General features: G+C 41.8%; 1 protein-coding gene across 4 annotated transcripts in view; it reads left to right on the forward strand.

The window, feature by feature from the left end:
* The window catches only part of MIS18BP1 (MIS18 binding protein 1), a 384752-nt gene that overhangs the window by 160022 nt on the left and 211925 nt on the right, over positions 1–12805 (forward strand). For all 4 annotated transcript variants that reach the window (XM_069208712.1, XM_069208715.1, XM_069208713.1 and 1 more), the window contains one exon: positions 4705–5620. In XM_069208712.1, coding sequence (XP_069064813.1) covers positions 4705–5620 — 916 coding nt within the window. The remainder of the gene's footprint in view (positions 1–4704; positions 5621–12805) is intronic.

The following is a 12805-nucleotide window of genomic DNA, read 5'->3' on the forward strand; positions in this document are numbered from 1 at the left end:
ATGTGACACATTTCTCATAACCCTTTGTCTTCCTCGGGCCGCCGTTATCATGGCCCCTCAAATGCCAATGATTTCCCAGACTTCAGGCTCGAAAGGTGTTCGGAACTTCCCTCCTCCCTTCCGATTTTTCACTACCACTCGATCACCTTTTCGGAACTTTCTAAGGTTTGCTTGCCGTTTTTCGCTGGCCTTCTGATTAGTAACCTCCCGACGCCTCTGAGTGGCTTTCACATCCAATACTGGTGGTTTCCAGCGTGGGCCAGCGGGAATACAGTCACGTGGAGAGACTTTAAACATCAAAGCTGCTGGTGCACACCCAGTGTTACTATGGGGTGTCTGGCGGTAAGCACTCAAGAACTGTTGCAGGCTCTGCTCACACTCCTCTCTTCCCTCCACTCCTATCCTAAGGGCTTTATTTAGAGTTCTCATAAACCTTTCAACATCGCCATTTGCCTGAGGCCAATACAGGGCTCACGTCGACAACCACTTCCGTCTGCTTACGCTAGTTAAAATAAGCCATGGTTGACTTATCCAGCAACGCTGCTTTGATGTCTTCGAACGCCTTGCCTGCAGCCGGGGTCCACTCCCAGCGGTGTTGTCCTTTTGTGAGCTGTCGAATAGGCTCTGCCATTGTGGCAAGCTGCGGTATGAATCGCCCACAATACGTGGCCATCCCCAAGAAGCTCCGTACTTCAGTTGAATTCTGCGGAATTGGGACTTGGCGAATGGCCTCAGCTTTACGTGGATCTACTTGTAGACCATTCTTTGAAAAGATGTAGCCAAAGAACTCTACTGACGTCTGATAAAACGCACACTTCTTCTTATGAAGAGTCAGTCCTGATTCAACTAACCTTTGTAGCGTGGCCCTTAAATGTTGATGATGTTCATCTATTGTTCGTGAGTGTATCAAGATGTCATCACTCAAGTTGATTACCCCTGGCAACCCTGACAATGTCTCTCTAATGGCATTCTGAAACACTTCAGCGGCGGAGGATACCCCAAAACTCAGTTTCTTATTGCGCCGGAGCCCCACATGTGTTGAGAAAGTGATAATGTTCCTGCTATCAGGGTCCAGCTCCAACTGATGATAGCCAGCGTTGAGATCCAACTTTAAGAACCATTGTGCCCCATTCAGATCGGCTATGATGTCATCCATGGTGGGTGTTATGTCCCTCTCCCTCCGAATGGCTTTATTGGGCAAACGCATATCTACGCAGAGGCGAATAGCTCCAGGCTGTTTTGGCTTTGGAGCTATTACCAAAGGCGAAACCCACAGTGTTGGCCCATCTACCTTTTCTATGACTCGCTGATCCTCGAGCAGGTGTAACTCTTTTTCCACAACAGGTCGCAAATGGAATGGCACACGGCGATGTCTCAGAGCGACCGGGGCAACACTCGGGTCAATGTGAAGTTTGATGCTCTTCCCTTTTAGCCGTCCCAGCCCCTGAAAGAGCTGCGGAAACTCACTGGTAAGACGTTCCACTTGAGAGTCATACACCTGGCGGGCAAAAAACACTAACTCCAAATCTTCCGCCGTGTGACACCCCAATAGGGTGCCCGATCTCTTGTCACCACATAGAACCTCACTTGTGTCAACCGACCTCCACTGGTTACTGACACCTCCACTGTTCCCTTTAAAGGAAGGGGCTCCCGTCCCCCATAGTTGTATATTTTGGTGGTAGTCGGGTGAGAGACTGTGTGGGAGTTATCTGTTGAAATAGGGTCTCATCCATTACATTAACGGACGCCTCCGTGTCAATGAGTACTGAGGCCGAAGTGCCATTGACTTGTACATTGCTCATCGGAGGCGGTCTCTTCTTCTGTTGCCTCCCACCAGTGAAGGAGATCATGAAAATATCCTCCTCCTCGTCTTCTTCAAAGATGGGTGCACTAGATGTGGCACTGTCTCCCAACTCTACAGTTTTCTGGGTTACGCTCCGGACGTTAGCATCCTTTCCCTTTTGATCCCCTTGCTTGTTCCTTCCAGACCGGCACACTCTTGCAAAATGATTACCTTTGCCACAACAATTGCAAGACTTTCCTTTTGCCGGGCATCCCATTGCAGTCTTGTGTTCATACCCGCAGCTCCCACAGACACGTTTACCAGGCCTAAATGGGTTTGGTCGTCGTCCTTGTGTTTGGTGAGTTTGAATGGCATCTACTTGCTCTTCTTTCACCTGGATTGGACGTGTTGATGAAGCAGCTGCCAACGACTGACCTCGCACTGCCACCATGGCATCTGCCCGGACCGCGACAGCTCGTGAGAGCGTGCAAGAATAAGAATTTTGTCGAAAGAGATACCTTGCTGTCGCAGAATGAGCTTTCGTAGTGCGTTAGACCGGCACCCCTGGATAATCTGAGCCCTGATCTCTTCTTGCTGATAGAGCCCTGTGCACGAACTTGATAACTTTCTTAACCGTGCATAAAACATGTCCATTGACTCAATCTCCGTCTGTTGCACCTGTCGCAGCTTGAAGCGCTCATAGTCTGAGTTCAACTGGGGATCAAAATACCTATTAAGAGCTCTTACAGCCGCAACAAAGTCAGATTTGTCCCACTTGTCTGGGAGTGAATCAAACAACTCTTGCAACTCATCTCCACCTATCAGCAACATTAGTGACCTGCGCACCGCTCCATCCGTTTCCCTTGTGGCACAGAAATAGTTGTCTAGTCGATTTAACCATAGGTGCCATCTTGGTGCCGCTGTGGCCGGATCAATCAGTTGGCTGAACAGGGGCAACGTTGTAACAGAGCTATTATTAAGCTGAGCCGGGAGTTGGGGATTTTCTTATGGTGGCACATTTTCTTGTTGAGGCGCACTCATGTTGTTACATTTCTTAAAGGCTACAGTATTTTTCTTTTGTGTGTCTTACTCACTCGTTCATAAAGACAGGGCCTCCTTTGAAGTAGAGCGCCCGGCGTTCAGTGTTGCCTTTCCCTGGCAACAGACGCCACGCCTCACCACACGCTCCGGTTCTTGAGCGTGGCGTCTCCCTCAGCGCACGCAGGGTGGGGCTCTCAGTGTGAGGAGGGAGGAATCCTTTTCTCCGATTCAGCAGCCTCGCACATGGGACCAGAGGCTTCCGCACCGCCGCCTCCTTTGTTGCCAAGGCGGGGCAGCGTCACGGCCGAACGAGGCCAGAAATTTCCACCACCACGAGACACTGCTCAGCTCATCTGGATAGACGTAAGATAATACTCAGCTTGGGAAATTAATGAGGCTCATACGTGCTGCCTCATACATCGTCGTCGGGGCATCACAACCCTTACTTGGCCACGCGGGTAACTCCTGCACGTCGCCAGTGTAGAGAAGGCCTCGGGGCTTTCTAAATAACGACACGGGGACTGCTTATGCTTGCTCACACACACCAGGGACTGCGTCAGCGCAGCCCCACTTTTATTTATATACCTCTGCTCGGTGCCCCGCCCGAACACGCAGGGCACGCATTACAAAATATAGGAGCGCCCGGATGGCTCTCTGGGTAACTCTCTACAGTATCCTATCTTTGTATGGAGTCCCTTATTCTCCCTTTTGCTTCTCATGAACACACAGTTTGCTCTTCTGCTCATTTTGAACTACTATCAAAAAGAGGCTAAAAAGGAGAAGCATAAGTCATGATCCTAACTAACTGTGTTTTACAAGGAATTAACTCAGCCCCCTAGTTTTCCCCAGTCCCATTAATGATTTAAATTGGAATGTTTTTTACTCCTCAGATCTTTCATAAATACATTGCGTTAGCTAGCATACAGTTTGCAAACTAGAAGGTGAAATACACCTTTATCTTCAAAACTGTCAGTTGCATTGTCTGAGCACAGAAATTCTCATGATTATCTTGGAGAAGGGTACTTTGTCCACATGTTACAGGTATAATTATCATACAGAAGTCTATCCCCCTCTATTCAACTCCCAACTTTGCCCCCACCACTTTACGGACTCAAATCGGTTCTAAATTAAATGATGACTTGGGTGTCTCCGCTTGAGCTTCACATCGAAAGTTAAGGTGCAAATAAAAGCATCATCAAGGCCGTATATCATTTTCCCGATAGTCGGTTGACATCTGAAAAGTGAAACTTTCCTGTCTTGTAAGCTTGTCTTGAACAACATCAAGTTTATGTTGCTTGCAGATAGCATGTAAAAATGCATTTTTTAAAATGTAGTGTTGAATTTTGCACACACATGGGAATGTCCAGTATTTAACTTGAGTTGAAGATTCCTATGTTTTAGAAATAAAAAAAGTACTTAACTTTTCTTTGTCCTTTTCTGTAAAACTTTACGTTATTGCCTGATTTTTCCTTCCTTCTGTTTTGATATTCTAGTCGCTGGATATTTATAAATGTCCTGTCTGTTTCTGTCACATCCTACCTCATATGCTTACCAAAAAGCACAATCTCGTGCATTTTCTGTTCCTTACACCTTTTAACCACCTTAGAAGGCAACAGCACATTTATCTGGCCCATACCCAGCAAGACACCTGCTCAAGATGTTTTTCAGGGTATTTTGAGCAAAATCATCTTAACCCATTCTCTCTGCACTTTGTTCCTTCTAAAGTTTCACGTTGCCCAGGTATCTTACCTGCTTGTGGCCCTTGTAATTCCCTTTGTATGAACGCTTACATTTTTGGAATTTATAAAATGGCCAGGAAACATGCTGGTAGTGCAATTCTAGTATATTTTCAATAAAAAATCCAAATGTTTTTCTTTTAGAGCGAAGATATACCAGAAAAAACTCTGACCAAGTAAATTTAATTGATCGAAAAAATCAGAAGAAATTTGTGTCTGAAACTGAAGAAAGTGATCATGATAACAATAAGTGTGCTGATAACTTGCCTGTTGTTCTGTTGACACCGATTAATACAAATGCTAAATTGCAAGAAAGATGTATGAAGAACAATGTGGTCTACAACAGTTTACTGAAAAGCAGCAAGAAGAAGCATGCTTACCAGAAAGAGGCACTAGCGCAAAGCAACCAAACCCGAAAGCAAAAAGCTACAATAAAAGATACCACAAGTACAAATCACCACAGGAAAGTCTCTTCGAAAAACACTGCTGTCCTAAGTGAAAGCACATCAACAGAGTCAAGTGCTGCAGAGAAATCGAGTGAGGGGACCTCTGGAACATTGCCTGCCAGAAGGAAGCACAAAGTAAATTCGACAATTCACAGACCTAAGAAACGTTATCAAATTACAAGTGAAACTTCTGATTCTGAAATTGATACCGCCTCACCACTCAACAGTAATCTGTCTGAGAAGTATGAGTTTAGCCGAGACAGCAGTTCAGAAGAAAGGGTGGTGAGAAAAGTTAAATCTGGGTTGCAGATACGCAGTAAACCAAGTGACTCCTCATATGCTGGTGAGCATAGTTTAAACAAAACCTATATCCCGAGCACATGTGACAACAGTCAATCAGATTCTGATGTAATTGATAACCAATTTGTGAGCTCTGAACGAAAATTATCACCATCCTCCATAACCAGTGGCTTCATATCAACGGACAATCGCTGCTTTGGAACTGATAAGCCGGTCACAGTTGGCAAAGCAGGGCATCAAAGTTCTGCTGGGCCATTTCCACATACAAGTCAAAGTGAATGCTGGAGTGAAAAAGAAATCGAGAGACTACAGAGGCAAGTATAGTTGAATAATACAACTTCAAAAAGTCACAGTACCAACCGTTTCATTGTAAATTAAGAAAATTGATGTTGTCTTGCATTCCACTGTAGTCACTTCATGGTACAGGACGAAGTGAGTGAGATGATAGATAGCCAGTGCAAATACACTGGTCCTCATTCAAATGCCACATTGAATGGATCAGAACTTTCTGTGTTTTCTGTACTTATATATTCTGTACTTACAGTGTATTTACTGCCTTGATATCCTGAAATCACCAGCAAACTCCCTCCAGTATTCTTATAAATACCTTGGATGACTGAGATGGCATTCGTGGGCTGATTGTTTCGACATATATTTGATAATGACAGAAAATGGCTATGACCCTAATTCCAAAATACACAATAGGTAAAGTAGGGTCTTATTCTATCCGAAAACAAAAGTAATGGGGTCAAAACATGCATTCATAACCCAAAATAGTGTAGATTCCATTATAAATAATTTATTATAATGATTCCGTATAACACATTTTGCCTTTAAAAAAACCTATTGATATATGGAGCTGAAATGTTAAATTTCTGTAAACAAATAACCTACTAGTTTGGAATGTCCCTAGGTTTGCAGCAAATTTATTTTCTGTTAGTTGGTTTGTCAAACCTTAATTTAGTATCTTCCATCGTTTCAAAAAGAAAATGTAAGAAGAATACATGATCACTTTTCCATTCATCGTTCATTGGTAAAGTGAATAACTTTGCTATTATTCCATATCCAGCAGTTTGGAAAAATTATTTGTTTATGCATTCCTTTCAGATTCTTAACTTGTTGGGAAACATAATAATATTGTAACTGAAACATACTTACATTTATTTAATCAGATCTAAATTTGGCGTAAGTTTGAAAGGAGTTTGCAGTTTTCCTTCTCCATTTAAGTATACTCTTGCACAACTTGTGCCTTCCACCTGATATGCCTATGAACATGCATTCTTGCCAGAAGCTTGGTGTCCTGTATTTTCTGCCTTTCAAAGGTATTAATGGACTGGATTGCATGTTCTTCCATTATATGGAATGTTCTCCAACTGAGTAATGTTTGATTAAGCTTAAAAGCAAGTTCTGTTTATAGATGTTTTTGGATTTTTTTTTTACTTTAGTTCCATTGTAATTTCCTGTTTAGCCAACACTGCATGAATCCAAGTGCTGCCAGGCCATGTATTTGCAGATAACATATACTATTTATATAGTAAACATTATTCTGAAGAATTTTCATCCATAAATACTAAAAAATGGCATGGAACTGGCCTAGCCAAGGGAAGCAGGTTAATTCAAACTTCTATATAATCTTGCTTGCAGGAATGTTCTTACGCCATCTGAAGAGACTCTATAATAAGCCTATGTATGTTCTCCAGACATAACTATTCCCTGCTAGTGCAGGGAGCAGGAGCATCTTCTCATTGTACCCTCTTAAAACTGCATAGTAGACTTTTCATTTTGAAAAGTGCAATCCAGTTTCAAAAATAACTTTTCAGCGTACATTCAGAGAAGCAAGGGGCAGATGTACTAAGAACGCATTTGGTGAAAGGGGTAATCATTTGCACACTGACTTTTACTTAATGCATTCATAGTTTGTGAACCAATCTATGTACTAATAGATCAGTTTACAAAATACTGAATTATAGTGAGTCGCACCTCGACCTGCCTCATGAATATTAATGAGATATGTTGCAAATTGTGACTCAGTGTGATTTGCTGCCTTCACAGGGACGGTGGCCTGATTGGGGTCAGCAAGCCACCATGACGGTGATTGTCTTTAGATAAAGCAGTCATTTTTTTTACATATAGCTCGTTTCCCTTAACGGTAAAATGGATGTATATAAAAAAATGAAAAGTTTAATCAACATTGTTGTAGCAGTAACTAGTGATCTCATGGACCACTGCCCACGCACAAAAAATATTTTTTGCAACATTCACAAAAGGGAAGGTGTGCCTAAGAGACCCCATCTCGATTGTGAATGGATTACCACTTCCTTTGAGGTGTTGAAAAAATATTAATGTTTTGCGACCCGATTTTAGTCTAAAAAAATGAATACATATCATATTAAATTGATATTTGGAAGGGCTGCCCTAAACAGGGCCCTTTCACATACAAGGTTCGGTATGAATCCTAACCCCCTTTTAATGATTCTTAAAACCGTTTATGAATCATTCAATTGGATTATTACATGTGAGAAGGGGTTTTAGAATTTTCAAGCCTTCTGATTTACCGAATCAGAGGGTTTGTGAATGCTAAAACCCTTTGTCAATATGGCCATACATTCTTGGAGTAGATATCAGCTAGACAATCCAAGAGTATCGTATGCAGATTTAGGTGACATGCTACTTGGTGTTTAGTGGTTCCAAGATCAACATCTTTAGCTACTTGAGTCTCCATTCTCACTGAGATGTGAATTTTTTAATTACGGGCAATAAGTAGTATCACAGACTAATAAAATCAGAAATCGGTATTTAGATTTCGATATATTTTTGTTTGAAATTTGTAACAGCAAACAGTTGAGAACCGTCAAGCAAGGGAAGTACCTCCTCAATTCCCCTGTTCATACTATCCTAGCTAAATCCCCTACCCTCTCCTCTTTTATTATTGTTTTTTTTCTGCCTCTTTCTCCAGCGTTCTTGATTACAGAGCTTGAGTCATGTATATTTCCCAGAATTTAATAGATGTTTATTGTAAGGGTTGTTTTATTGTAGGGCTCTAGTTTCGATTCCATTAGAATATGGTTTGCTTTGAATCGCTTGGGACAGATTTGTTGTTTAAATTCTCTGCCAAAGTAGTCCAAGAGAAGGCCTCATTGTTTTCTGAAATCTTTCTTTTGCCCTGGGCAGATTTAGATAGTTTTTCCAGCCCCGGTCACCACCTTAATTTTTCTACATATTTGTTTTCATTGCCCGTCATTGGCTAGCCCCAGCAGACTAAAATTGTTTGTTTTGACTCTAGTAGAAAAAAAGTTCTCTTCTGCCGTTGTACGAGAAATACTTCCATCAGCGGTCTGCCCTGGATTATCACGGACAAGCCACCAGCTAAGAACATATGATCTATTTAATCACTTGTAACACCTTTTTGTCAAAACAGCTGTACCTGGGAACAAGACCACATAATGTTTGTAAGGGTCCCGCTTCCACCACATCTCTTCCAACATTCTTCCTTTTCCAAGTGTCATATCAGTTCTAGTCTTGAGGCTGTATAGTGCCATTTATAGAATCATTTCATCATGGGTTCCCACCATCCTGTGTGAGTAGTGAAGTTGTTTCTTCAAATCAGGATTTTGTTACATTGTTTTTTGTACAGTGATATCTGTAATTCTTTTTCTGATGTTTTACCATGTTTTTTTAAAAATAGAAATTCCCCTACCCCTCAGTAATATTGAAAGGTTTATATATGAAGGTGTTTGTTGTCCTCACAAATCGATAGGTATTTCTTGAAATGAGTGAGCCTCTGTAGAATTAGGAGGTGTAAGAACCAATTTCTAAGTTGTAAATATATCGAAAGCATTCCATTTCTCCTAGCCTGTATTCTGTTTTCAGTTGTTTGAATGATTTCACCCTTCCCTGCTTCACCGTAACTCTCAGGATTTAGCACCCTTCCACTTGCCATTGACAAAAGACGAACTTTTCTAGGCCCAGTGTGAAGTTCTTATTGCCCCACAGAGAAGTAGGTGAGGGAAACTATGAGGGCCTCGTTTTGACCACTAGCCAATCCCAGACCTGTAAGTGGCCCTTGATACTGGTGATACTTAGAGCTTGGAATCTCTGGGCTTTTGGTTTCCACTGGTCCCCTGCTTAATGTAAGGTCCATCTTACTCCAACCCTTCTCCATTTCTCTTTAGTCCAGTGCACTGGAAAACACAAATGAACAGCATAATAGTAGTTAAGGAGGTTAGGGACCCCATACCCACTGTTTAGTGGTTTTACTGTGCTTTGATGCCTCCTTACTTTTTCCTTCTTAGCTTGGCATAGTAAATATGAACAATCCATATGGCTATCTGCTATGTAGTCTTTGGGAATGTGCAGGACCAATGTTTGGAGCATTTCGACCATCCTTGGGAGGATTGACATTGTAATTGCTGCTGTCCTACATAATTGAGTAAGTGTTTTATGGCGCCAGCTACTGACTTACAATTTTACCTCCTTTTTTAAATGTTGGTGGTTGGCAACTCTAGTTATTACTAGGGTATTAGCAACATCTGTGTCCAGATATCAAATTGAGGTTTCTGCTTATCTAAATAGGGTCAGTCCTTTTACATTCTGGATTTGTTCCTTGGGAGTTGAGTTATTTAGGATGTCTGATTGAATTAAGTTTATTTTAAAGCCTGAGACGCTTTGATAGGCCTGCAGTTCTGTGACCAGATGTGGTAAAGAGTAAATAGGGTCTGCAATTGAAAGCAAGATGTCACCCATGGATGTTGTGAGTTTATATGAGCTCCAAGTTATATCCCATTTTACTATTTCTTTGCCTAATTCTCTGGGCTAGTGGTTCAAGGGTAAGCACAATAAGAAAGGATGACATAGGGCACCCAGGTTTAGTACCACTGTCAGTTGACACCCATTGTGCTAGGAATTCATTAACACTCATTTATGCATTTCGAATTTGATAGCCTGCAAAATAGCAAGCCACAGAAGCCCTTTTCTTGTAGTGTGCATGCTATAAAGTCCTAGTCTACCCAAAAGAACGCTTTTCCCATTCCAGAGAGACAAGGATTGCTTGTGTATGTCCACTACTCCTGATATCTAGCATGTGCAGGTTTATTTTGGTGTTACCATGGTCTATCTCTATTGGATGAAGCCCTACTGCTCAGGATGTACGATTTCTCATACTACTGTCTGGAAGCGCAGTGCTGCTGTTTAGTTGAACATTTTCACATTTAGATTGTGTAACAAGGTTGGCTTATAATGGTTGCACTCTTTTGGGCCGTTTGCCCAGCTTCAGAATCATGAACACAATTGGTTATGTCACTGTGGAAGCTAGTTTCTTATCCTGCCTCATCTGTTGAAAAGCCTTAAAAAGGAGAGGCCAAAGACATGCATTAAAGACCTTATAGAAAGTGGCCTTGAACCCATCAGGGCTTGGTGCTTTAGTTGTGTGCAGGGTCCTAAAGTCTTATTATCTCCTGGGGACACACCAGATCTCTTGTCATTTAAATATATAGGTGTTCACAGAACCTCTAGTTTTATTAGTTTCATCACTGAATAACTTACCATCTTGTCCTTTTACTGTCACAGTTTGACTTTTCACCTGGCATGCTCTTGAGAGTTCGCTACTAGCCTACCCGGTTTATTACTTAGTCCATAAAATGTGTTGTCTGGTTTAGCCACCGTATCAAGTTCCAACTACCTAATTTTACCCTTCATCATAACTGCCCTATGTACTTTCTGTGAATTACGTTCGTTCGTTCCAGTTCATCAAGTACTTTTAATTGTCAGGACAGTAGGGCCTCCCACGTCGTCTTCAGCATAGATGCTGTTGCTATAACGTTTCCCCTTAACACTTCCTTAGCACTTTTCAGTGCCTCTCCTACTGTCACTGCCTTGATTTCTTCTCTGTCCTTGTATTCATGTATTGTCCTATACTTTTCTTGAAATTGTTTACCATTAATGGGTCTTTTACTAGCACACCCATCAGCAGCCACTGTCCCCCTTGCATTTTTTGGTTCTGTGTGAGATGGAGCATCTTGCAGGAAATCGGACCTTGTTCTGCTAGTGTAATGGGCTTCCGGGCTGCCTCTTGAAACTTTAGTAGTAACCTTTTATGTAGTAATAAGTTGACTATTCCTGCCTAGCTCTTGTGTACTGCTAAAATGTGGGTAAGGTCTGTGCCCAGTGGATGTCTAGCATGTCAAGTGCCCACCAGCCCCAAGCCCTCCAGTTGTATCCTGACCACTTGGGAAATGACAAGTGAACAACACCCCCCCCCCCCTAATTTTCGTAGGCCTAATTTTGTGCCCAACTTCCAGAGCCCAGGCATTCCCATAAGACAAACGTATGGCATAGGGGTTCTGCCACTTGGCTATTTTAATCGACCACCAAGAGAGCTGCATAAAGTGAGTGAGACACCTATTTGCTGTAAGCCAACCCATTGTGTTGAGAATTTTGTCACTACACAAAATAGATTACTTCCTTTGCTGAGTCTAGACAATCTAGATTGATCAGTCATAGTGTCATCTGTTAATATATGCCAGGCTAATCATGTTTGTGTATCTGCTAGAAAGCACACTAATAGGCCCTGTGGGTTGCCTGATACCTCATTTTGAGTATTTTAAGTTGGACATTACAGTGATAAAATTGAAAGTGGACTCTGCAAAGAGGCTACTTTACATTAGGCTCCTATGATATTTAATTTTTTCAGGAAACCTGGGCTGTCTCGAACCTCTTGTTCAATGTTTTTGACTGCCACTCTATTAAAGCAGTTCCTTCATATATTGGCAGGGCTAACTGTGGTCTTTCAATATGGTTTGAGTATATCATGGTTTCAGCCATAGACACCTATTGTCAGTTCATTCAAGGGTTTTAGGTTAAATGCTCTGGCGGGAATTTGTTTTTTATTTAATACATTTTTATAATGATGATTTTGCCTATTCCAGCATACGGAACTTTCGTTTTTTGTTTACATTCATTGTTTATCTGTATAATATCAAGCACTCAAACCATAGTAGGATATTTGTGGTGACTTCAGTGCCAAAATTCAGGAGAGGATTTTAAATTTTTACCCCACTTAGCGCAAATTTGACTGAAGGCCAGAGCCAGGGCTCTCATGGTTCCAGAGGTCAGGATCGTCTTAATTCTATTCTATTTCTGAGCGTGATTTGATCAACATTCATGACTCTTGTGGCAGCTGCACCATATCTATATATTTTGGCCATGGCTGCCATTCGGTGGTTGATTATATTTTCTTTTCCCATAGCTTTTATAACTATTTATTTTCTGGTCATATTGTTGAGAAACCTTTTGGTGATCACAGCCTTCTTACTTGTGTGATTTCCCTCCCCTCATCACATTGGTGTTGCCAAGCAAAGGATAATTATGGCCTTGTTTCAATTCTTGATGTGCTTAGACTGTTTTGGTGACTAAGGGGCCCATACTGTTTCTTGTGGATATTTGTAATTTTTGTCTGCCTGAAAGGGCTAGTAAGGATTAGTTTATTGCCACATTCCCTGACA

Source organism: Pleurodeles waltl, chromosome 9, assembly GCF_031143425.1.
Source record: "Pleurodeles waltl isolate 20211129_DDA chromosome 9, aPleWal1.hap1.20221129, whole genome shotgun sequence".
Taxonomy (NCBI): domain Eukaryota; kingdom Metazoa; phylum Chordata; class Amphibia; order Caudata; family Salamandridae; genus Pleurodeles; species Pleurodeles waltl.